At 34.0% G+C, this 27,658-nt stretch overlaps 2 protein-coding genes across 4 annotated transcripts; both read right to left on the reverse strand.

The window, feature by feature from the left end:
- Window positions 1–1,991: 1,991 nt before the first annotated feature.
- On the reverse strand, window positions 1,992–26,093 carry LOC123702008 (snake venom 5'-nucleotidase). 3 transcript variants are annotated; one of them, XM_045649645.1, is made up of 16 exons: window positions 25,736–26,093; window positions 24,493–24,635; window positions 13,888–14,008; window positions 12,769–12,876; window positions 11,862–11,948; window positions 10,655–10,821; window positions 9,919–10,017; window positions 8,973–9,095; window positions 8,532–8,697; window positions 7,358–7,536; window positions 6,667–6,822; window positions 5,972–6,151; window positions 4,821–4,945; window positions 4,452–4,550; window positions 3,177–3,273; window positions 1,992–2,520 (listed from the first exon to the last, which is right to left on the reverse strand). In XM_045649645.1, the coding sequence occupies exons 2-16, from the start codon at window positions 24,616–24,618 to the stop codon at window positions 2,437–2,439; spliced, it is 1,917 nt and encodes a 638-aa protein (XP_045505601.1). In that variant the 5' UTR covers window positions 24,619–24,635; window positions 25,736–26,093; the 3' UTR covers window positions 1,992–2,436. The 3 variants fall into 3 exon arrangements, with proteins under 3 accessions (XP_045505601.1, XP_045505603.1, XP_045505600.1); XM_045649647.1 differs by lacking the exon at window positions 24,493–24,635; XM_045649644.1 differs by having other exon boundaries at window positions 24,493–26,093.
- A 116-nt stretch (window positions 26,094–26,209) lies between these two features.
- On the reverse strand, window positions 26,210–27,389 carry LOC123702016 (carbonyl reductase [NADPH] 1-like). The gene has a single exon (XM_045649661.1). The coding sequence runs from the start codon at window positions 27,304–27,306 to the stop codon at window positions 26,434–26,436; it is 873 nt and encodes a 290-aa protein (XP_045505617.1). The 5' UTR covers window positions 27,307–27,389; the 3' UTR covers window positions 26,210–26,433.
- Between the last annotated feature and the right edge of the window lie 269 nt (window positions 27,390–27,658).

Raw genomic sequence — 27,658 nt, forward strand, 5'->3', positions numbered from 1 at the left:
AATAATTGAATTAAATTTTTAAACTATTACGATATTATAAGTAAAAATGTATAGACAGGTTACTTACACCATATTCGATCTTCAAAAACGTCAAAGTGAGATGGCATGATTCAACTATCGCGAGCGAAAGAGACAACTGAAGGAAATTATGGCTTATTAGCATTGAGATATACATATGGAGACGACACCGCCTACATCACTTAATATGTTCCGCACAGATTTTGTTCGTGGTGTCTCCTCCATACGTAGTAATATTATCTCAATGCTTATTAGCCACATTTCGACGTGCCACTCCCGAAGCGCTAATAACAAATCTACACCTTTTTACTTATAATATCATTGTTAAACTATAATATGTAAAGCGTAGAGCCAATACATTTTGCTTACGTATATATAGCTGTCCTTATCTCTCATTCAGAATCGCTATTGAATAGACAGAGATAGATTATGAGATTTCGATAAGTTTAACATTAGCTATCTCGCTCTGATATTGAAATTTCTGAACGAGAGAAAGAGACAAACGTATGGTGCAATAATGAGCAGAATAATCAATAACCTATTACTCGTTTAAAAATACTTCAATATTAAATCTGAATAATCTCAATACTTTACTATTTTAAATAAAAAAATCTCTTTTTTTTAGTGAATATTAAAAAATATAGAATTTTGCATTACTTTTCTTGCTCATAAAGATATTAACAAAACACATATAAAGGCACTATGTATGAAAGCTAAGATATTTACGGGCGGAGCCGGTGCAAAAGCTAGTCTATTATATATTTATATATTATAAAAAGAAAAGAGTTAAATGTTCAATTAATGTAAGACTTGCACTGTACATTAAGCACCCTAATTATAAACAATTATTTTTAATAACGAAATTTTTTAATTTAATTTATTTTAAAAACTTCAAATCTAACTTAACTGCACAAAAAGAAACTGAAAAAATATTTTCAACAGAATTTATCATAAAAGCGAAGCCGTGGGCTAAAGCTAATCATACGAATTGAATCTTCTATACTATAATAATAATAGTTAAAAAAAAACTAAAAAACACGCTTTTTATAGAAAACTAAAAAATTGAAATTTTTATCAAATTAGTGTATTGTCATCGGTCCTCAATAAATCTTCAAAGTTTGAACGAAATCTGGCCGTTTAAAGTGGGTCAAAATCGCGCCCAAAGAAGTCCAAGAAGGTTACAAACAAACATACAGGTGAAGCTAATATAAAGCGTGTAAAAAATGAATCCCAAAATGTGTTGGTAAGCGCATAACTTGAGAACGGCTTAACCGATTTCGTTAATTCTTTTTTTATAATATTCCTTGAAGTTCGAGGATGGTTCTTATGTAGAAAAAACGTGAATATGTAGCACGGGCGAAGCCGGGGCGGACCGCTAGTATTTAATAAAATCAAATATATTATATTTTTATATATTGCAGAAAGTTAATAGTGCAAGCCAAAATAAACATGTCGTATCAAACTACAAGAAAACATTTATGTTCAAGCAAATTATTTCACAATTATGTGTCCCTCTCACTCTAACGCATGAAGTCATTAGTGCGAGAGAAACAACACTACAGTTAAGAAAATACTTTTTAATATTTTTAAGACATTAGTAACTATAATATATAAAATAATTGAACAATATGAGGTAATAGAACGACTGAACTTTAAAAACTAGTTTTATTTAAAATCAAATTATTTTTAAAACATATAATATGTATAAATTATTTATTTAAAATATAAAGTAATTTGTTCTTTTAGAGATTCACACATAAGTAATATGTTTTACATTCTGCCAAAGAAAACGGAACTTTAATATATGAGCCATAAGATCTTTAATAAAAATAATTCACACGATAAAAATATTGAAAATGGCAGCGTATTTTTTTAAATTATTTAAGTATTCAGACATATTTGAAAGAAAAAGTAACGTTTTGAATATTACTCGAGTTAAATATTTCGACATATTTGAAAGAAAAATAAATAATATTATTTTAAATCGATATTAAATATCGATACGGCACTTAAAAGATAAAAAAATAAATAATGTTGTTTGGTAACACAATAATAACTGATTAGTTTTCGCGAAAATAATCGACATTTTTTACATTTATATTGCTTTAGAAACAAAAAATTACTTGTATTATGTATTATTAAAATATACAGTAACAGCACAACGATAATATTGCTTCATAAAAACGGTGCAAAATCGATACCGGTAATCGATATTTGACTCGATAGATCGATTTAAATCGATATTATCTACTAAATAACTGACTATCAGATCAACCATACTTCACAAAACACATTTGAAATAATTCATAATTGATATTGCTTGCTAAACATAATCATTGCTACAACAAAAATCGATGTTTACACAACCGATAATATAATCGATACTAATCGATATTAATCGATACAAAATCGATATGTTTAAGGTGAATTTTCATCTTCGACTTCTTTGATGACGGAATCGGACTCCCAGCGCGCTCTTTCGTCTAGTAACTCTTGTAGTTTCTGTGAAATGTGAATTAAACAAGTAAAAATAAAAAAAAAATGATGAAAAAAAATTTAACATTTTTAAATATTATATTTGAGTAGACGTGGTACAGTGATAACCGTTTTATATACATTAACATGAATCGATTTTTTTATTCATTTGAACACATCAAAACAGCAACTGCTGCAATCGGCGACAAAAAGCGAAATGATAGGTGTTTCGTTTATAAAATTACTAGCTTACCACCCGTGGCATCGCCCGCGCAGTCAAAAGAAAAACCCGCATAGTTCCCGTTCCCGTGGGATTTCCGGGATAATACCTATCCTATGTCCTTTTTCGGGTATCAAAATATCTCTATACCAAATTTCATGCAAATTGGTTCAGTAAATAAGGCGCGATTGAGTAACAGACAGACAGACAGGGTTACTTTCGCATTTATAATATTATAGTATGGATTTATACAAAATGACCTACTATTGATAAAACTTACTATTTTTAATTTTATGGTTAAATTTTCTTTATGTTTTTTTTTTAATTTTGTAAAATATGCGTCATAAAATTTCCTTCACATAATAAATAAGTTGACAGAGGAATTAATGTTTTTTTTTTTAATATCATGACCGCATAAGAAATAGTAGTTTTATGCAGAAACATTCGTTATTATTATACATACCCCGGGAGAATCAAGTATAATAATCCTGTTTTCCACTTTAGGCGCGAGATCGCAAGCATTTTGCTCCAAGTCATCTAGAGACGCGCGTCTTGTTAATCTGTAAATAAATTAAGTAGGTTTGATTAAAGTATAAAAAAAAAAATAACTATCTTCAAAATGAGATAAAAGCACGCCCCGGACACTCCATACAAAATTATCGTTTTGACAGTCACACTATAGTGAGTGCAAGTGTGTGTGTTGATGCTTTATGGTTGGCACATTTGTGACTAGCGTAAAGAAATTCGCGTTTTTCTGATGAAATACATCCGTAAACAGCACAATATCTAACCATTTTCTACGAAAAACGATAATCACAAATCCAAAATAATAAAATTACTTTAAGTCAATTTGACTAATGTTGTCAATCTTCGTTCTTGCAGACAAATACGGACCATTTTTAGGCTGATCGTGCGGGGTGAGGTAAGTGTTTAATTTTGGCGGGAGGCGGAGACTATCCGTTCTGTAGCGTTTATTATGTATTCTGTGATAATTATATATTATAGTGGTAAAGGTTAAAAATAGGTTAAATACATTTTGTTTGGCTATTGCTAAATGCAAATTACCAATTTATTTTTGAGGGTATTTGAGATTTCAAAAGTATTTTTCTATCTCTATCTCTTCTCTATCCTTAATATTAATCTTTATATGCATACTAGTTTTTGGCCCCGTTCACAAAGAAAAACCTGCATAGTTCCCGTTCCTGTGGGATTTCTGGCATAAAAAGGAGATTGCATTATTCTGGGTCTTCAGCTACCTACATACATCAAACAAGTGATAACTGCGTTAAAAACAACCGACTTCAAACTTGCACTTGCAAAATTTACAAATACCTACAGACAAAAATGCTCATAAAATAAAAACTACTGGGCCTATCCGAATAAAATTTTTATGGGACCAATTCGACACCATCCCGCATCGAACAAAAAAAGAATCACGTAAATCGGTTCAGAAACCTCGGAGTAATCGGTGTACATACATAAAAAAAAAAAATATACCGGCCGAATTGATAACCTCCTCCTTTTTTTTGAAGTCGGTTAATGAAACCTACGTCACCTATTGAGTAAGAGAGTGAAGAATGTAATAATTACTTTTGTGACTGTATGAATTGTATCGATGTTTCGGTTCATTCGTTCTTGCTCATTGATACTTGCCTCTTGTTCGCAATCAGATACACGTTGTTTTATTTTATTAATAATAATATTAGTAGGACTTGTAGGATAAATAAAAAATAAATACCTATGGTGTGTATGCTGACCCTCGGCTGCTGAAGAGGCCCTTCGAAGGGGAGGTGGACCGTCCAGCTCACTGCCATCCAACATCTTCACCAAGCTATGCCTGATGATGATAAGAAATTCATATTTTGTTAATTTTTATGATAGTTTTATTTTATTTATTTTTAATCTATACTAATATTATAAAGCTGAAGAGTTTGTTTTATTGTTTGTTTGAACGCGCTAATCTCGGGAACTACTGGTCCGATTTGAAAAATTATTGCGGTGTTAGATAGCCCATTTATCGAGGAAGGCTATATCATCACGCTAAGACCAACAGAAGCTGAGCCACGCGGGTGAAACCCCAGGGCACAGCTAGTTAAGTTATATTTACCTGCGGCTAAGTGTAACAAGAGATTGTCTGTGCTTAGACGGTCTAGATTTGCCCGTGCGTACGTTGATCGCTGCGAAATGATTTTGTATGGCCATCCCTACCTCGGGACACATGTCTTCTGATACCTGCGATATTTACATAATTATATATATGAATGTTCATATGTTTTGCACTTGTATTTTATGGGATTTACAAGTGTTGATAATTATTAAAAAAACAAAATACCCGACTGCACACTAAAAAAAGAGTAAAAATCCTATATTAATTACTCCCGTGATTGAAATGAATCTAATGATACCGCATACATATTTTTTTAAAGGGAAATTTAGAAAAAATATTATTATGTCTTTATCCCGTGGGACTTTTAGGATAAAATGTATCCTATGACACTCCCGTAATCAAGACAAATCTAACGATACCTCATACATCAAAATCCATCAAGCCGTTTAGGCTACAGGTGGTCACAAAGGAAAAGACATACATACATACTTACATACACTCGAAAAACATTACCCTCCTTCTTTGGCAGTCGGGTAAAAACATAGAATAATTAATAATGAAAATTCATAACTTGAAAATTATACGTATACAATAATTAAATGCAAAAGTTCGAATTATTGGTCTGATTTACTGACGCTAAAACTTTGAATAAAACTTAACATTGAAGAAATAAAATAAGGGAGAAAATTTTCTATCACAGACGGCGCGGGGCGTCATCACTTATCGTTACACCTTTTTTATTTACAAGTTCAAAATAACAAATCTCAAGTTAAAAATCAAATTTTTAATGATAATATTGAAATAGTCTCACCAAAACCTGATAATCCCGTAACAAGGTGAAGTGTGTGGGCTAATGATGATGATGATGGTGATGGTGATGATGATGATAATATTTTAAAGTCTCACCAAAACCGGGCAATCCCGCAACATGGTGAAGCCATCGTTCCCCGCATGCAAGTACTGTTTGACTCCCAGCCTGTACTTCTGTTCCCTCTGATATTCATCACCGATCTTCACCAAAACCGCTCAATCCCTCAACATGGTGAAGTATGTGGGCTGATGATGATGATGGTGATGATGATGAAAAAGTCCCTTAACGTGGTGAAATATGAGCTAATGAAGATGATGATGATAATATTGAAAAGTCTCACCAAAACCGGGCAATCCCGCAACATGGTGAAGCCATCGTTCCCCGCATGCAAGTACTGTTTCACGCCCAGCCTGTACTTCTGTTCCCTCTGCAAGTATTCATCACCGATCTTCACCACTTGTTCAGCGACCCGCTGCCCGGGGGGCTTGGACGGATCGAACGCGAACGAAACACCCGCTACCTGGGATTTAAAAAATATATAATATCTATTGAATATATTGGGATTAAAATGTATCTACATTGGTTTTTCGCCCGCGCAGTCAAAGGAAAACCCGCATAGTTGGGAACGCGTTCCCGTGAGTTTTCAGGATAAAAACTTGTGTTTTTAAGTTTCATGAAAATCGGTTCATACAAACATACAGACTTTAGTATAATCTAAAATGTAAAAGAATATAAAAAATTCAATTAGCTACGAACCGATCAAATTTTTATATTCTTCTAAATTTTTCACTTTGAAAAGCATTTGGCACGTTCAAATGCGTACAGGTATGCTCATTATCACTACATAAAACAAAGTCGCTTTCTCTGCCCTATGTCCTTTGTATGCTTAAATCTTTCAAACTACGCAACGGATTTTGATGCGGTTTTTTAATAGATAGAGTGATTCAAGAGGAAGGTTTTAGTATATAATTTATTAGGTTTTAGACAAAGCGGGCGAAGCCGCGGGCGATAAGCTAGTATTATATACATGAATACCTGGGGAAACCTGCCCTCCAAGCTGGGGTACTTGCTGACGGCGTTCTCCAGCACCTGCAGTACGGTGGCCCCGCTCGCCTCCACCACCACCAGCGGGTCCCGCATCGGTATGATGCTGCACAGGTCCCGGAGCGTGAACTCACCTGCCGGGTGCACCTGGGAAGGAATAAAAAAAATGTGTGCGTGTACAAATGTACACACGGGAGAAGTGAAACCTCTTTATGACCTTATTTTTCAAAAAATAATTTACTGTATGCAACTTTACAGAAATACGTCGAATCACCCGTGGTAGGGATAAGAAAAAGATGGCGCGTAACGAAAAAATGTTACACTACATTTTTTTCCAACCCCGATAAAGAAGTTTCACTTCAAAAAAGATATATTTCTATAATCGACTGATTGGTAGTGGCCCTGCCTTCCAAGCCAGAGGTCGAGCCAGGGTTCGATTCCCACCCGGAAAAATATTTGTGTGACGAACATAGATGTTTGCTCTGTGTCTGGGTGTTAATTATCTATAAAAGTATTTATTTAAAATTATGTATACATGTATGTTTATCAGCCATCTGGTTTCCATAATACAAGTGAAAGATTAGTAATGGGATCAGATCGTGCCGTGTGTGAAAAATGTCCTGAAATATTTATATTCATCCTTACAAACTTTCGCATTGATAATATTAGTACAATATCTCACCTGATCTGACCGGAAAGTCCCCGAGTTAAGCAGCAGCAGGTCAGCAGCAGTAGCAGCCAACAGCACGTCGCACACCCAGTTCCCAAGGTTGCACTCTTGTCGGCGAATACAGGAGAACCTCCCTTCTAGCGGCACGCAGAACTTGCCGAGCACTTCGTCCATTTTGCCGTCTATCATTGCTGTGGAAAATAATCTTAATAATATATAAATCTCGTGTCACAATGTTTGTCCTCAATGGACTCCTAAACCACTTAACCGATTATAATAAAATTCGCACACCATGTGCAGTTCGATCCAACTTGAGAGATAGGATAGTTTTAATCTCAAATCGTTTTAGAGAAAGCGTGCGAAGCCGCGGGCGGAAAGCTAGTCATGTATAAGAGATCTATCATACTAATATACTTAATATTATAAATACGAAAGTTTGTGAGGACGTGTGTGTGTGTTTGTTACTCTTTCACGCAAACACTATTTAACCGATTACAATGAAATTTAACACACATAGAGGGTAACTTGAATTAACACATAGGATAGGTTTTATCCCGGAAATGCCACGGGAACGGGAACCATGCGGGGTTTGCTTTGAAAACGCGGGTGAAGCCGCGGGCGGTAATCTAGTTAACTATAAATGTACTAATATTCGAGCTGAGGAAAAAGAGAGGCTGTTGGATAGGTGTATGCCTAAATAACATCAGCTACGCAGATAATATGGTCCTGTTAGTACGCACTGCAAGTTCCATTGGAGAATTATTGAATTATGCCTTTCTACTTAAATAAAGAAAAACTAAACTAAAATTATTATTAAAAAGCATGAAAAGGCCTTATGGGAGATAATCTTTAGCAACTTGTTCATTTTGTTGTCTATTATTGTTACTAAACGAAATCATTTCTCTAAATGGCATAAAAATATTTTCATTTATGATCCATATTTTATGATATAATACATGTCGCAGCCAATAAATTTAATAATAATAATAAGTCGTTTAACTAACTGCCTGAATATGTTGCGATATCCATTTATTATAAATACATATTATGATATTATGACAAAGTCAACCTTTTTCTGAAACTTTACAGCTTTTGGGTCGGTGACAGATTTTTGTATATTTTATCAGATTTATGCATTAAATTTTTTAATCAAATCATAACCAAGTTAATAATTAGTTTATAATACCTGAATATTTCTCCACTTTGGCCTTCAGCACTGGATCCTCAGCATATTGACTCGTAACATTAACTTCAGATATATCGACGCGAGCGCAGTCGCCGGCAAAGTTTATATTGATTTGACTGAACTGACGGAAATCTGTGCCGCTTTTGACTATGTATTTATTGTTTACCTGAACAAAAAAATTTTTTTTTTTTAATTTTTTGATCAGAATTATTTTTCATATCAGTTGTTTTTTTATAATCGAACCCGAGATAATCTTGTAAAAATTCGATGATGAAGACGTATGAATATAACAAGAAATAAAGAACATAATAAGAAAAATTCGCGCATGAAGCAAGATTCAATCGAACTTTTTCTTCTATAAATTATTTAAAAAATTAACACAATATTGTTCTTCAAAAAAAAAAAAGCTGCTATAGAAAAAAAAATTAGTTTATAAAATACCTCCAAAACTTCATACACATGATCATGGCCGCCCAGAATGAGATCAATTTTGTTACAACCCTCCGCTAACTTCACGTCGTTCGGCGTGCGCATGTGCGTTAACGCTATCACGTATTCACAGCCCTGGAATTAAAGTGAAGTCTCTACACTAATATTATAAAGAGGAAAACTTTGTTTGTTTGTTTGATTGTAATGAATAGGCTCATAAACTACTGGACCGATTTTAAAAATTCTTTCACCATTCGAAAGCTACATTATCCACGAGTAATTTAGGCTATATGTATATTATCACGCTAAGACCAACAGGAGCAGAGCCACGCGGGTGAAACCGCGCGGCACAGCTAGTAAGTAATAAAATTCTTTAGACTTGGTTTCCACCAACTTTAAACGGACAGATTTAATTTAAACTTTGTACTCTTTATCAAGGATCGGTGACAATACAATAATATCATGAGTTTAAGTGTGGATTAAAGTTTTTTTTGTAAGTATGTTAATTATTTATCTTATAACCGCTTGTATAATTTTTGATGTTTGTCGAGAAGGGTTGTTTATATTAAAACTAGCGGTCCGCCCCGGCTTCGCCCGTGGTAAATATCTTCATCCCTTTTTTCGCAATAAAAGGAAGCCTATTGTTCTTTCTCAGGGTCTAAAGATTGTCTGTGCCAAATTTCATCAAAATCGATTGAGAGGTTTAAGCGGAAAAGCGTAACAGACAGACAGACAGAGTTACTTTCGCATTTATAATATTAGTAGGGCTGTATTCGATACGCTATATCTAAGCAAAGAATTAAAAATGCTAACATATTTTTTGAATGATTAACAAGTTTGCACTTATTTTTATTGTGCTACTATAAAATCTATGTATATTAATATAATTGATTTTCATAATATTATGATATTTCTGTCCGCAAAAGACTTTCTGCAGAAACTATTATAATAAACATACCTCTTCTTTAAGTTGTGACGCCAACTTCGATCCCGCTTGTAAGAAATCTATAAACGTCACTTCTTCTGGATTTATTGTTGCTAATGTGTCGAGCCATTCCTGAAATATAGTATAAGTTATTTACAATAACAAAAAGTAAATTATTAAGCTATTGCATAGCTTCTATCGCGGGCCTTCGCGGGGACCGAATCGAGAAATTCCGTAACGAAAAAACCTCACGCTCCCCACTCCGACGAGCGGAGGTGTGGCTTGAAGGCATAGCATGCAATAGCTTTACCGCGGCAGTCCCCGAGTGACACACGTCGTTTTTTATGATAAAACGTATGACATATACAGACTGGCCAGGAGGTCAAGACCGTTATGTAGAAAAAAATTGTATTTTTTTGACCTTGTTTTTAGGGTTTGATACGAAGAAATACACTATAAAAACCGGTGAGTGCGTGTGTGTGTGTGTGTGTGTATGTGTTTATACGTGCACTATTTTATTACTTTTTTCTTTAATTACATGTTCATTGTTCAACCAGCCAATTTTATGGCCATTGCATATGAGCGCATGTGTTATCTTGCCATCGCCCAACGGCCTGCCTGTTTCGTTGTCTATCACGTGCATGTGTTTGTGTAAATATAAGTGTGTGTGTAACTATCACGTGTTCAATGTGTATCAGTGTGTTTGTAGATATGAGCGTGTGTGTGTGTGTAGATATAAATGTGTATGTGTGCGTATTATTTCCTTTACCTGTTCAACCAGCCCGATAAGGCCAATCTTATGGCCATTGCATATGAGCGCGTGTGTTATCTTGCCATCGCCCAACGGCCTGCCTGTTTCGTTGTCTATAACGTTTGACATAAGCCATGGAAAGCTGCATTGCGCTACAAGACCTGATAGGATGTCTAGACCGAAGTCTGAAAAAAAAATTTTTTTTTGTAGGTTACGTGTTTATATATTACTAGCTGAACCCCGCGGTATCAACCGCATGGCTCAGCTCCTGTTGGTCTTAGCGTAACGATGTGTAACCTATAGCCTTCCTCGATAAATGAACCATCTAAACACCGAAAGAATTTTTCAAATCGGACCAGTAGTTCCCGAGATTAGCGCGTTCAAACAAACTGACAAACAAACTCTCCAGCTTTATAATATTAAGTATAGATGAGATATCGAAGTTGATTTTTTTTGTGATTATACCATTTTTATTTAGGTTCGATACGTTGTCAAATATGACTCGGATTAATTGTGTTTTCAAAAAACCTTAAAAACAGTGAGTCAGAAATAATTATACTTTCGTTTCATAAAATAATCTTGAAACATGTATCTTTGAGTGTATCTATAACAAACAAACAAGTTTCAAGCTAAGGCTCTGTGCAGACAGAGAGCGTTCTGCGTTCTGCGTTCTTTGTGATGCGAAGAATCTATAGCGCAGCGCCGCGATCTGACTGCGTTCTGTGTGCGCCGGCGCTATAGATCCTTTGCATCACAAAAAACGCGAAACGCAGAACGCAGAACGCGGAACGCAGAACGCTCTCTGTCCGCACAGAGACTAATTGTTTATGAATCTCTGAATCTCAATAACATGTATAACATACTATACAGACTTGACCTTAGTTAAGTTCATGTTTAATGAAACAATTCTTCACGACATTCATTCAATATTTCACGACAGCTGTAATAAAATCCGCAAGTATTTAAAGGAATTATCTTGATTTTGTTTACTTTTTATTTATTTATTTTTGCTTTGTATACCACATAGTGACTTGACTCATTAATCATGTTGTGTTATCCTGTAAATGTTTGTCACAATTGTCTTTTTTTTTTGTTATATTATGTACCCTAGCTCTAATTATTGTTGTGACTGATGTTGGATAACCTAAATAAATAAAATAAAAAATAAAATTGTATTCGGTTAGGAAAAATATAAATAATTAAATCAAAATAAATTATATCTTACCAAAATCGTGATTCCCGAAGACAGCACAGTGCGTGCCGATTTCGTTCAATACTGGTACCATCTGTTCTCCCTTTGTGAACGTGCTAACTGTCAATAAAATAATACTTTTTATCATCATATTATATACATAGAAATTGATAAAAATAATTAATATATTATTATACTAGCTTTCCGCCCGCGGCTTCGCCTGCCTTTTCATAGGAAACCCGCATAGTTCCCATTCCCGTGGGATTTCCGGGATAAAACCTATCCTATGTCCTTTCTCGGGTATCAAAATATCTCTATACCAAATTTCATGCAAATTGGTTCAGTAGTTAAGGCGTGATTGAGTAACAGACAGACAGACAGACAGAGTTACTTTCGCATTTATAATATTAGTATGGATAGACTCTGAATATCTTTGTTTGAAGTGCAACTTCTTTAGACGAGAGAGAAAAATTGCAAGGCCGTGTCATGGCAATACCGTCACGCCATGGAGTAAGGCGATGATCTTGGTATCATTGAATCTTGCCAAAGAAGTTTCACTTCTGACACGTGTGCTCGGCACACACGCTCTTTTTTTGTCTTGTTTTTCTAATTTCTACCGTCGCAATCTATCTCCGTAGAATCACAGTATAAATAGTTACGACGCAAGTAGAAGTAAATTGCAATACAGATAAAAAACAATTTATTTATGTTCCTTAGTAATATTAATTCTAAAAACTTATTTAACTATGATATTTAGTTTTATAGCATTCAAATGCTTTATAAATAAGAAATTTTTAAACATCAAACATCAAATTTAATTGTTACAATATTGTAAAATATTGTTACACAATTGTAACTAGTTGTTACAATGTTGTAAACATTGAAATAATGTTTCATAATGGATGATGATGGTATTATGGTGATGGATTGTTCAACTTACGCATACTGGGCGAGAAGACATCCCCACTGAATAATACTAAAGGGTTGAGGTGCTGTAGGCCTTTGACTGCTGTACTAAATCTTAAGGCACCTCCCACTGGTTCGTTGTCTGAAAAAATTTATGTTTGCTTATTTATATATATACTTAAAAAGAGCATAAGGGTGATTTTCCACTAATAATGTGCGGTGATGTGAAGCGAGGAATGTGTTTGTAAAGAATCAATCATATCGCTTCATTTAGTTTGAAGTTTGGAGCGATTCTTTTGGTTATTTCCAAACACATTCTTCACTACACATCGTCGCAGATTATTGGTAGAAAAGCTCCCTAAGACTTAAGCTAATTGGTCGATTAAAAACACTTACAAGAAATATCAGATGTCGCAGTCAGATCGTATAAATCGCCATAATACATTACGTCTGTTTTATATTGCCGCCGAGAATTTGGCAACAGATATTTTCGGTTCAATTTAAGGATCACTATTTAAAAACTACACAGAAAAGGGAAAAATTAAATTATTGATTGTATACAGATGACGGCGAAATTATAGTTTTTCTGCGACATCACTATTACACAGAATAAACATTTTATATGGTGACTATTACATAACAAGCCTGGAAGTAAATTGTTTGTAACTAATTGATCGATGCTACCATTGTTATCTTGATAGCACGGATTTATGGTTTCTCACATCTATTTTTATCTCCATTCAAGGGCTACGACCTTGCATGATATTTCACATGGATATACTGAACTCTCCATTCATCCTGGTTTTGTCCGTGATAAAAAATATAATCTATGTTACGCAATATTGGACCAATGGCTTCGTATTTGGGATAAACAAATAAAAATCTATCCTCATTGTATTATTCAACTTTATATGCTCATAAAAGGAATATCATGATGATGATCATGATTTTAGCAACATCTCCATTTCTCACGGTTGTAACGTGATGTTTTAATATTTTGTCCTTCCTGGACCAATAAACAATCAATTTTTCAATACAAAAAGAATTTTCAACCCTATGGTCTGGTACCAGAGATTCACTCTTATTAGTTTTCAATTATTCAGCTCTATAAAAAATGCAAATATATATACGCATTGGTTTTATAAATACTCACTAGTAGTCGGCTCGATGTTATACACATCATTAAAGTGTATGATGACCACATCGTCCCCCATACCTCGGCCAGATAGCTGACTGACCGCACGCCTGCCCACTTGCCTTACTTCTAATGATGCCTGGAAAATCAATCATTATTTATAAATATATATCTTAAACTTTATTTAAATAAAATAGACGTTGCATGTTCTTAGAGAAATGAAACGATTTCCTATATTTACTGTCATATCTAGAAAAAAAAACTATCGATTTAATTATTATTTCTTTTGGTTTTCGAATAGTTTCTTTTACAGGTATAAATCATGTAGAAATTGCAGCATAAGAACTAGGTACTGTTTATAATTATTGTATGATGGCAGAACAATGAATGAAATAGAGAGAAATGAAAAGTATGTGATTTTTAATATATTAGTACGGGAGCTAGCAACGTTTAAAAAAACGTCATTTTAGTATAGTTGGGTTTTTGATATACTGTTTCTCTTGCTATTTCGGTTAGAGTCCGGGCTGTCTGGCTGGCCGCAGTGGTTGCGTTTATTAGTGCGCATCTTATCTGCACAGGAAAATATCCTTAATTTAAAGTCATTTTTTAACGCGTAATTTTTAATCTTTTGCCTTTAGATAGATCCATCAGACATAATTTTTTTATTGCAAGACGTTTTTTTCGTTGTAAAATAGGTGCCATACGCAATTTTTATTTCAAAATAACTAAAATGTCATCGAAATAAGTGAAATTACATCAAAATGAGTCCGCTTAAAAGGTAAACCTAAGTAATAACTTTATTATTTATATTGTATTATCCTTTTTTAATACTTGTATTGCATAATTAGTAAACTTATATTTTTAATAGATGGTTTCATATTTATTACACTTTTGGGTATAAATATGATTGATACATTCAATATCTTGTAGCAAGCGATAACAACAATGTAAAAGAATTAAATCAAATACGACGCTTTGAATGTAACGAAAACAATGTTATGTCATTAAACGTGTATCCTAAGTCAATGGGCCTTAGTCAAACTGCAAAGCCGTCTTATAGTGAGGTAACAAAATCGAATGATGGTTTTACGATAGTTTCAAGTAAAAAGCGTATTAAAAATAAGTTTTATAATCGTAATGGTACCGCAGAGTTATCTAGTAAGTTGCGCGTTGCGGAATTAACCTCTGCTGTCTATGTGTCACGAGCTAGTAAAACAACTACAGCTCGTGACATAATGGAATATATAAATGACATGGGCGAGGAGTGTTTAAATGTTGAATTATTGCCCCAAAAACAGGAAACACAATTTGTTTCTTTTAAAATAGTAATTAATAAAAGCAAATTAGACCGCCTGCTTAGTGCCGATTTTTGGCCTAAGGGAATTAAATTTAGACGTTTTCGCGATTTTGTGCCAAGGAACAATACAAGTAGTTTTAAAAATATTAATAATGGACGATAAATCATTTACTTATTGTATAACTTCTTATAACTGTAAATCAGTTAAACGATCGATTAATTATATTCGTGATTTAATTAAGTATACCGATATACTCATTTTACAGGAGACATGGCTTTTGCCACATGATTTGAATTTTATAAATGAAATAAATAGTGAGTACAGTGGCGTGGCCAAGTCGTCTGTGGACACGTCCACGGGAATATTGAGGGGCAGACCCTATGGTGGGTTGGCCATATTGTGGAATAAAAATAAATTCCCTTTTGTAACTCCTATTCAGTGTGCTAATAATCGTCTTGCGGCTGTTCGAATATTAATAGGGAGTAAGTTAATGTTATTAATTAATGTATATATGCCAGTTGATAATAAGGACAACATGACGGAGTTCATTGATTGCTTGGCCGAAATAAGTGCTATTATTGACGAGTCGGACACTCAATGTGTTTATATTATGGGAGACTTTAATGCTCATCCTTCCGCCGAGTTTGGCCAGGAGTTAATTAAATTTTGTAAGGATATGTTGTGGGAATGTGCAGATTTTAATATACTCGGCATAGATTCTAGTCATTTTACATATATTAGCGAAGCACATGGCTGTCAGAGATGGTTGGACCATTGTTTGACGACAAAAGCCGCATGGCAAACAATATCGAAGGTAAATATTCACTACGACGTTGGGTGGTCGGATCACTATCCATTAAGTATTACATGTCGAATATCTGACGAGATTATACCAACAATCATCTCTGACAGTAATGTGAATAGACTGAATAGCTTTAATAGAATTAAGTGGGGTGTAAGAACGGAGGAACAGATTAGTAGTTTTCAAAAGTATTGCTGTGATAAATTGGACAATTTCTGTGATATTTTTATTTGTAAATGTAGTAGTATGCACCAATGTAAACATCTTGATGAGCATCATTTATATATTAATAGATTATACGATCATATTGTGAATATTTTACAAAAAGCTGCTATTTTTAGTGGAAGCGTAGTAAACAAAACGAAAAATAGGAAACATGTAGTAGGCTGGAATTTCCATGTTAGAGAGAGCCATCAGGTAGCTAGATATTGCTTTAAGGAGTGGGTGGAATCGGGCAAACCTTTAAATGGACCTTTATATGATAATATGAGAAAGAGCCGTATAATATTTAAAAATAAAATTCAGTGGTGTCAGAAAAATGAAGATCGTATTAAGATGAATATATTAGCTACATGCAGTAAAAACAAAAACTTCGTAAAATTTTGGCAAACTACAAAAAAGCTTAATGGTAGAGAGAGTAGATCGGTTTCTGTAGATGGTGTGCAAATGTCAGATCAGATTGCAGAGATATTTGCTAATAAATTCAAAACTAAGCCTCTCCCTGTCAAGAGTGTGCCCGGTGTTGAGACCGTCAATCACAACGAGCCAGTAACTATAGATAAGGAATCATGCATAAAATTTACTCATAAAGATGTTAAAAAAGCCATAAAAAGCATACAAAGGGGGAAATCACCCGGCTATGACGGTCTCAGCATTGAGCATATAATTTGGGGAAGTGAGAAGTTGGTCGAACATTTGTGCAACCTATACAACAAGTGCATAAAATATTCTTATTTGCCCAAAAATTTGATAAGAACAATAGTTGTGCCTATTGCTAAAAATAAAAGCGGTAATCTAGGCGATTCGTCTAACTATAGGCCTATATCTTTAGGAACTATATTAAGTAAAGTGCTGGAGCGTCTTATTCATCCTGAAATACAGAGATCATTAAATATTAATGAAGCACAGTTTGGTTTTCGTCCTGGACTATCAACGGACGCCGCTATTTTTAGCCTAAAGAGTACCATAAATTATTATAAGCAACACAAAACATCGGTGTATGCTTGCTTTTTAGATCTTAGTAAAGCTTTTGATCTGGTAAATTATGGTATTCTTTGGGATAAACTGGAAGCAACAGGAGTTTCTTACAGTGTAGCGCGTCTGTTGAGATTCTGGTACGGAAATCAAACAAATTATGTCAGATGGGGCGACTCCATGTCTAGCGGGTATAGGTTAGAATGTGGAGTACGTCAAGGAGGGCTAACCTCTCCGGACCTGTTCAATCTCTACATAGATGGATTGATTGGCGAGCTCAGGGGAACCAGGGTTGGATGTCATCTTGGCGACGTGTGCGTAAACAATTTAAGTTATGCCGACGACATGGTTCTGCTGAGCCCCTCAATTAAGGGTCTGAGAAAACTACTCTCAATTTGTGAGAATTATGCTAATTCTCACGGCTTGAAGTATAACGCTTTAAAGACCGAATTGATGGTATTTAGATATGGACAGGGACCGGAGAGAATACCTGGGTTATTTTTGAATGGTTCTCCTGTTAAAATCGTGGAACAATTTAAATATTTGGGTCACATTTTGACGGGGGATCTAAGAGACGATTCAGATATTGAACGAGAGCGCAGGGCCCTTGCAGTCCGGAGCAACATGCTGGCGCGAAGATTTGCCAGGTGCACTACTGACGTTAAAAAATTGTTATTTAAAACATATTCCATGTGCATGTATACGTGTCAATTGTGGTGCAACTTCACAAATAAAGCGATTTCTTCATTGAGAGTGCAGTATAATAACGCATACAGACTCTTCATGAAACTGCCCAGGTTCTGTAGTGCATCTGGCATGTTTTTGGAGACGAGGGTCCCGGATTTCAGGGCTTTAATGAGATCTCGAATCGCAAATTTTTGGGAGAGAATGAGACGCTCCAGTAATAGTATTCTGGTGGCTGCCTCTAACTATTATGACAATCCAGTACTTCTGTACTGGTGCAAAGTTCACTCACCATATTATGCTAGGGATAAACCTATAAAGCCAAGAAAAAACTATAAATGATGCTCTAATTGTCTTTAATCTTAATCTTTTTTATATATTACTTTTATATGGGAACCCAACATTTCCTGAAATAAAACAATTTTATTTATTTATTATTTATTATTTATATGAATTTGATGATATTTGTATTTTCTAGTGTTTGATTTTACGCGAATATTATACATTTTGAAATTAAAGACTTGGGAAAATAATACAATGAATAAATCGCGTTTAAAATCCGTTAAAAAGTCTTTAATTTCTTGATGATATTTGGTTTTTATCAAGTTTACATTAACGTCCTATTTGAGGTTCGTTGGGAAAAGGAGGCGATATGGTAGATTGTTGCAAAAAAACTGTAAATAGTAAAATGAATATTATAGTAGTGTAGTACGCAATTTTTTTTTTAGAGCAGTGGTGGCTCAGTGGTGAGACCTCGGACTTCGAATCGATAAGTCCGGGGTTCGAGACCTGGCGAGCGCGCAGGAAATAAATTGATTTTTCAATTTATCTGCGCATGTTGTAACATCACCACTGCTCGAACGGTGAAGGAAAACATCGTGAGGAAACCGACATGTCGAAGAATTAAAAAGTTCGACGACATGTGTCATCCGCCAACACGCACTTGGCCAGCGTGGTGGATTATGGCCTGTACCCTCATAGGAGGCCCGTGTCCCAGCAGTGGGAACGTATATGGGCTGATGATGATGATGATGATGATAAGTAACACAGTGATTACTTATCCTTCACTGGGACTGATGTTGATGGAATTTCACTTACTTCGATGATATTTTAATTATTTTGAAATAAAAATTGCGTCTGGCACCTATTTAACAACGAAAAAAAACGTCTTGCAATAAAAAAATGTATGTCTAATGGATCTATCTAAAGGCAAAAGATTAAAAATTACGCGTTAAAAAATGACTTTAAATTAAGGATATTTTCCTGTGCAGATAAGATGCGCACTAATAAACGCAACCACTGCGGCCAGCCAGACAGCCCGGACTGTAACCGAAATAGCAAGAGGAACAGCATATCAAAGAACCAACTATACTAAAATGCTCACTTGTCAACGTTGCTACCTCTCCTATACGATATGGGGGTAGTTACAAAACTATACGATTACATTTGTATGAATAACATCATCAAATTTAAGGATATTGTTTAATTATAACTTTAGTTCTCTTTTTCGCGCATTATAGTCGAATCATGCCAACTTTGTGAGCCGTTTTTGAAGATCGAATGTTGTATTTTTTATACTCATAATACTCCTTTTTATACTCATAATAATTTTGCCATTCGGCAGAATTGAGCCATTCGGCAACGTCGCATTCTCTAACTTCAACCTATTCCATTTCAAATTCCAAAACATTAGATATATAAAGTGTAATAAATTTAAATTGTTTGTAGACTTTACAAAGTTCACGGCCTTATTACTCGACCTAAAGCTTATCAAACTTGGAGACTTAAATATAATTTATTTACGGAACTATGTCCATAGTGATTATTTTGGGTGTCTGCTACATTATCTGTATGAATTAATGAGTCACCTTTGATATTTTGATGTAGACTCGGCCTCTATTTAGTAGGCAATATGCCGATTTTTTGACTGATACGATCATTGTAAAGTTATGGCATTTTGTACGATAGTGGTTATGAGATAACACGAGTCAGGAAGTATTCTGAACTTTAATTTAAATAAATTGATATAAAATGTATATTTTTCTACATCATTCAGTTCTAGTACCACATCTACAGCATTCAAACAAATTGTGGCGATAATTATAAAAGAACTAATCATTGCACTATTTCAAAACATATATATTATACTAGCTTTCCGCTTGCGGCTGCGCCCGCGTTTTCAAAGAAAAACCCGCATAGTTCCCGTTCCCGTGGGATTTCCTGAATAAAACCTAGCCTATATTACTCGTGGATAATGTAGCTTTTGAATGGTGAAAGAATTTTTAAAATCGGTCCAGTAGTTTATGAGCCTATTCATTACAATCAAACAATTAACAAACAAAGTTTTCCTCTTAATAATATTAGTGTAGATTATCATGTAATAAGACAAAACCATAGAAGTAATATAAGTATGTGGAATCGTATGTATAGTATTTCTGCTTACTATATCCATACGAAAAATACGTGCGTTTATGAGATTATAGCTTCCGCCTGCGACTCCGTCCGCGCGGAATTATTAACAAAAAATAAGATTATTTTTTTTCTACGTATTTTTCCGGGATAAAAAGTATCCTATTTTATGCCCAGGATAATAAGGTATAATTATACCAAATTTTATCGAAATCGAACCATTAGTTTTCACGTGATGCCTTCACATACAGACAGACAGACAGACAGACAAAATTTTTTTTAATCACATATTTGGATTTGGTATCGATCCAGTAACACCCCCTGGTATTTATTTTTTCAATATTTTCAATGTACAGACCCTTCTACAGATTTATTATAGGTATGTATAGATATGCAGAAAACTGTCCTTTCATTGATATTATAAACATAGAAAACTACTTTAAAAAAAATTCTGGATATTAGCATTCAAGTAGTTAACCCAAAAAGCTATTCTTGGTTCGGTTCTCAATTCGTAAGGGCATTTTTTTGACTAAACGATTTTGCTTTGGCTATCACTGACCAACGTTTAAGGTGCCTTTCATTTATGAAAATCATTATTGTCATGATTTCAAAAACAGTTTCATTAAATACGTCAGACGTTAAACAAAACACATAGCCCTTTGAAACAAATCGTCCTAGATTAATGCAATCCGTGTATGCAAATAATGTGTTAAGATTAAGCCGTTTAGCCGAGACAAATGCCTAATTTCCCCTCCCATTCCTCCAAAAGTGCTAGAGTTACGAGATGCGATGACTCTAATTACCGTTTGGACTTAGTCCAACGTTCTATGCACATTACCATGAATCGTGCAAACTACCCTCATTAAGGCACGACGTATGTTATAAAAATGTGACCGTCAATTCTAAATGGCTTCCTGAATACCGCAAGTAAACTCTTAGATATATGTATAACCATTATGAAGCATTTTATGCTATTAAAATGTTTTAATTAAAACACCCCTGTACAATTTTCCTATGTACACTTCAAAATGGCGTGTTATTATATAAAACAGTTTATTCGATAACTAATAAACATAAAACCACGACCTTTCGTGTAGACTCTTATTGGCAGCGACTAAAGCTGCTACCACAAAGTACTAGCACCTCAAAGGGTTTATTACACACTTCACCCCCGGTGAAACTTTCGCCCCACATCCATTGTATGACATAACAATAAGGTCGCAAGGTCGATTTGATTTCCCGTTCAATGTCAAGGTAATTGTTACGGAAATAGATACTGGACAGTATTGTCGGTTCACTGCATTCTTAATCAGTTGGTCTGGTATCTGTTTTGGAGTATCAATGCCCAGTAACCATGCATGATGTCTTTTAACAGCTTTATTTCGAGTGTGGGAAAGAAATAGCGCTAGACGATCTATATAGCGCTATCCTTTTTCCAATCTAGAAGTACCTAATACCGCTTTAAGGCATGGTACGGGGGTAGGACCATACTAAAGGTGAGATGTTTATCATATCGATTTCGGTTATTACACGCTAAACCTTGTATACTATGGTGATATTCTAATCAGCTAATATGTTTATCTATTTTGTTTATGTAGGTTTGTTCCATACTCAGAAATGAGATGCATTCTTATCATTTGTTGATTTTGGTGATATTCTCATGAACATCGATATTTTGTGATTCATCAAAATTTTGCTAATAGTTATTTTTGTTATATAATATTCATCTGGTTATGTTTACAAATTGTCGGTGCTGTACTCCAAAAAAAAGTGCTTGGGGTTATATTCTCATCAATTATTGTGATCCATCGTACTTCGTAGTAGTACTATTCTTATAGAATACAAGGCAGATGTAAATTTTATTCACAGATAAGAGGATCCATTTGGGTGCCTTGCCAAACTGAGATCTATTATACAATGGGAAATAACAATTAGGTATGTTGTAAATTGGAACACCAGTATGGAATGGCAACCATTCATGTGCCAAACAGTTTCTTAATTCGGCAAAGAATAATCCTCGAATCGTTCGAAGCTCAAGAGATCAATAAAAAAAATGCGATAAGATTCCATTAATCATATACCGCTGAGAAATTACCAATTAATTGTAGAAATAAAAAATAAACAGCAAACGATTAAGTAAAAGCACTGAAGAAATGTATTTTTCAAAATTCGTAAAAAATCGTCGAGCAGGGAATAAAGTTTCTGAAAGCAGACCAATGGATAGAGTATAATATAGTATCTCTAAAATGGTCGAGCAGGGAATTTTCAGAAAGCTAGCGTACGTACGAAAGTAGGTACGGGTCCGGGTAGTACCTACCTGCAGTTTTTATCATTAGAATATCACTCGAAAATTGCTTGTGCTTACATTTTTTTTATAACGTTATAGGATAGGACGCCTGGACGTGTTAAGCAATACACGCCGCCCATATTATAAAGCCACTCCACAGGAGAGTGGATGTGCTGCTGTCCTCAAAAAGGAAAGAGAGGGACGTACACATGTACACGTTTTTTCCACTTAATAACGATGAGTTTATTTTAGTTCCGTCAGATTTATGTACATAAATTATTCTTTACATAAACTTTCAGAGATAATTAGTTAATGGCATCTCGTTTCAAAGGTCCCCTTGAGGTATTCTGGAGTATCTACTTTGTGTGGAGTGCTTAAATTTAGTAGTGGGTTTTATTTTTGACCTCCTTGAAATAGTATAAGGTTCTGGGTTCAATTCCCGTTGCAGAGTTATTGATATTTTCAACCGACTTCAAAAAATAGTTCTCAATTACTTTTTTAATTTTGTTCATTATGCGTCATGTCACCTAATTGACAGACACACTCAACTCTCTCCTATCAACTCTATGGGATAATAAAAAAGTCACCCGGGAGTTGCGTCGCCACGTGCGCGCACTTTCTTACTAGACCATATAGAGTTGATGGGAGAGACAAAATAGTTGCAGAGACAAAAGTCGCTCGTGGGCGCTAGCTCTTAAACTTATAATTAAAAGAATAATATATTTTAAACTAACTTAAATGCTAAAATAAATAGATTTAAGGTATGTGTTGATAGATCTACATAATAAAATGTATAAGAGACAGTGTAAAGAGGTGCTAATATAATCATGCAATTTAGTATTTAATGTTATATTACAATAAATACTATTGTGCTGTGAATGTAAGATTGTCCATGCGTATGTTTAACTATACATATATCTATCTTACTTGTCTAAGTATATAAATAAAAATTAATCGCCAAATCTGTTGCTAAGCGTAAAACTCGAGAAGGGCTTAACCTATTCAGAAAAACCTTTTAAACTTTTTTGTTGAGGCGCAAAGAAGGTTTTTATGGAGAGTCAAAACATAATATTATGGACAACATGGCAAACTATGTCTGCGGGCGCAGCTAGTGAGATATATATTTTTGAATATAATTTTTTTTTAAGATTTGATGATTTGCCAATTTAATTTAAATTCTATCAGGTACAATTTTTTTTACAAATTCCTACCTTTATAATTATTATTTTAAATTTTTGCAATAATTCTAAATGTCAACATCGTAATCAATAACTAAGTTGTTATTATAGTTCAAGTTGTGGTCATTGAACCAATCTAATCTATTTTTATAATGTCATTTTATAATATTGTTTTTATATAGTTATAATGCATTATATACTGTACTGTAAAGAATATAATCTGCACCATAAATTAAAAACTGTAAACAAGATAATATTGACCATACTTATACCATACTTATTTGTGTAATAATGTCCTATAATATTTATTTATTTATTTTATTTATACTGATGACTATATGACTAAATAAATAGTTTACCATACATAGAAGGCCTTTTTTATATATTTTTATTGTATGATAAGGTAGCGCTTGACCACAATCTCACCTAATGGTAAGCTGAGATGTGGCCTAAGATGGAGCACCCTTCCCTAGAAGGTGCCTGTTCACTCTATCCTATTTATCTATACTAATAATATTATAAAGCTGAAGACTTTGTTTGTTTAAACGCGCTAATCTCAGGAACTACTGGTCTAATTTGAAAAATTGTTTCGGTGTTAGATAGCCCATTTATCGAGGAAGGCTATAGGCTATATATCATCACGCTAAGACCAACAGGAGTGGATCACTGCGGGTAAAACCGCAGGGCACAGCTAGTTCTAAATATATGTAAAACAACATGTAGCTGCACAAACATCCTACAAAGCGAAACATGCATACAACAAAACCGTGCCTGTTTCAGCCATCCGACGACTGATCGGACACCATCGGTCACTTCCCCGGGGACGTCCACACTGGTCGACTCTATCAGTGAACTCCATCGAGACCGGAGCGCCGCTTGCGCCGCGAACGACGCCATTGTATGTATATAGCGCACTAGAACCATTGTATTACTTATTCTTTAGTTTATGGTTTGTGAAGAAACATAATGTAGTTTGTAGTAAATAAATAAATATTCTTGATTTATAATATACTTTAGAGTAAGTAACATTGTTACACGAATTACATTATTATTTTTAGAAGAAACGCATTATATGCTCATTTTGGGAGTTATGTCAAATTTAAATAGTTTTTATGTTGATTTTATGTAGGTGATGATGTATTTAGCGCTTCTTTTAAGTGTTTACATTATATTATTTTAATGATTTGAGTTTACATATTTTATTAATCAACACTATGAATGCACTATTTACATATTTTGGCTTTTTAAATATTAATTGATGTCATTTATTGTACTTTTTAGAAGGTTTTGTATATTGATAACATGAATTTATAAAATACTTCTATAAATAACTGTAAATATTCTGTGGACTTTGCCTCCAAAGATTATTATTTTTAGTTCTAACAATTAATTTAGAAGCGTTCTTTTTTTATTTAAATGTATTCTTTATCTTTCATAGAAGAATTTAATGTGCCATAAGCTGTGCACTTTAGATGGTGAAAATATAAAACTCCCTTGTTGGTTTTCTTCTCAGTGTATCTGTTACACATTGTTTATCTGTTTTATTCAATTATTTTATTATTAGCTATTTATATAAAAATTCTGTATTATTTCATCAATAGTACATTCACAGTTATTGCATACACTGAGTCAAGGACACTTTTTTCTATTACAAAACAGATCACCAGCTGAAGTAGTCACATTTATGTTTGTTATTAATAGATAATACACAAGGTGAAACAATTTAGCACACTAAAACACTTTCTAACAGACACTACACTTTAGAAATTCATCAGTCTGCGCAAAATCATTCTTAGAATGTTAATGAATTAGTCAGGGTCGAGGTGATATATTTTGGCACCTAAATACATTCGATAAATTGTATGCATATAATAAAATAGCATATAAACACCAGATCTCAGATACATTGACAGATAATAAATAATATCGCTCACATGTGCAATATTTCTTTAAACATCGTATTCCTTTCGTCGCACTTTAAAATCTAATAAAACTAAATTAATTTATCGCTTACCTAACAGGTTGGTGAAAAATTAGCAGAAGCGCCGATCTATAATTATACTGTTTTAAAATTTTCAGTCACTAAAATTGTACTAACGATTTTATAAACTTCGATTTCTCGATTTATTTTAAATTCCAATAGGATAGCACACCCACAAACGGAATAGATTTTGGTGAAACTGTCATTTGTCACTTTAACAAACTGTACGAAACTAATGTCAAGTTCGATCGGTTGTCAAAACACTGTTCCAATTCACGCTTTAATTAGGTAGGAACTATGAAAATAATCTATTACCGATATTTTATCGATCAATATTAAAATCTCAGAGCAATATGCTCTGAGATTAAAATAATATATTTATGACCCAGAGTCATCTTAACATGGTTACCAGTTTAGTATTCATAAAATATTTAAATTTATTGGAGGTCCATTCAAAGATCGGCTACATGGACTTTATAAAGACACGTAAATCATAAGAACACAAGCTTAATATTAAAATTATCTTTATTAGGGGTTTAATAATTATTGAAGACGTCAAGACGTCCATTTCATGAGTTTATAGTAATGTATACACTTTAAACGCATATATAAAACTCCGTTTTCTCAGGACTTAAAATATATGGTTGGTAGATATTTTATTTTTAAATACATCATACAATTTTTTAAATATTTTTAACAAATGCGCACATTTTATTTAAAAATAAATATTTTTACTTCACCAAACATTCATGTTTGTAGTAAAAGTCACCTTCAATGTCGAACCAGTCAACTAATTTCTTATTGTACCACAAAAAGCTACCTTTTAAGTTGGGCGATGCGTCTAAAATTAAGTATAAAATAGTTTCCGCTGCTTCATCTGGTTCAAGTTCACCTCCGCCTTGTGCCATATCAGTCTTCACGTGACCCGGGTGAACTGCGTTTATCGAAACGTTACTGTACTTCCGCTGTTGGACCATAGTAAGAGCAGTAAGGGCTACTTTCGATACTCGGTGTTCTGCATGTTTTCCTTCATCCGCAAAATCGTCTTTATTAAATGTTCCGTTTCTTAAACTCTCTAAATACTCGCCAACAAAATTGTTTATTTGCTCTGTAGTCAAATCTTCTCGCTGCAATATGTCCAACCACTTTTTGTTTTTCAAATTTGATAAGTGACCGCAAGCACTTGAAACATTTACGACTCTAGCGCCATCTCTTAGCAGAGGGAATAAGAATTCTTCAACTGTCAATAGGCTGCGATAATTTATGTCAATGTTACGTTTGGCGGCCTCATAATCTGGGTAAACTTGTTCGCATTCAAGGATTGCTGCATTGTTAACAAGAACATCGATTGCACCGTGTTTCGATTTGATAAACTCGGAAAATACTTTAACACTTTCTTTGCTACTTACGTCGAGTTGATGGTACGATGGTGTCAGTCCTAAATCGTTCAATTTTTTCACCGCTTGTAATCCTCTTGTTTCGTCCCTTGAGGTTAAATAGACCGTACCGTTAAACCTTTTGCATAATCCTTTAACGACGGCGAAACCTAATCCTTTGTTTGCTCCGGTGACAACGGCAACTTTTCCCGCCATTTTTCCTGTCATCTGCTGTTACGTTCGATTGCAATGGCGACGTGTTGTGCACTGTTAAAGTACAATGTGTTGTGTTTATTTACTGTTGCGATTACGTCACGCTGTCAACGGATTCTGTAAATGATAAAAAATACAATATCTTGCAAAGCTATTGTAATTGTTTCATTGACCTGCATTCTGTATTTATATTTATAAATTCATATAATTACCTACTTAACTATTTATTTTTAATTTGTATTTACTTCTATTACTTTGTATTTACTTCTTTACAAGTATTTTATTTTAGTTAAGTAAACTGAATAATAATTATTATATTCACACAATATATTTATTAGGTTCCTTTCAATTAAATCCAAAACTCCGT

This window comes from Colias croceus, chromosome 22, assembly GCF_905220415.1.
Source record: "Colias croceus chromosome 22, ilColCroc2.1".
Classification (NCBI taxonomy): Eukaryota; Metazoa; Arthropoda; class Insecta; order Lepidoptera; family Pieridae; genus Colias; species Colias croceus.

Excerpts from the sequence above, each read along its gene's own strand:
- LOC123702008 (XM_045649644.1), bottom strand. The coding sequence starts at position 24,645 with ATGGTTCTAGTGCGCTATATACATACAATGGCGTCGTTCGCGGCGCAA. Across the intron at positions 10,822-11,861 it reads CTTCGGGAATCACGATTTTG|ACTTCGGTCTAGACATCCTA; the intron begins GTAAGATATAAT and ends TTTTTTTTTCAG. Across the intron at positions 9,096-9,918 it reads CGTCACAACTTAAAGAAGAG|GGCTGTGAATACGTGATAGC; the intron begins GTATGTTTATTA and ends CTTTAATTCCAG.
- LOC123702016 (XM_045649661.1), bottom strand. The coding sequence starts at position 27,306 with ATGACAGGAAAAATGGCGGGAAAAGTTGCCGTTGTCACCGGAGCAAAC.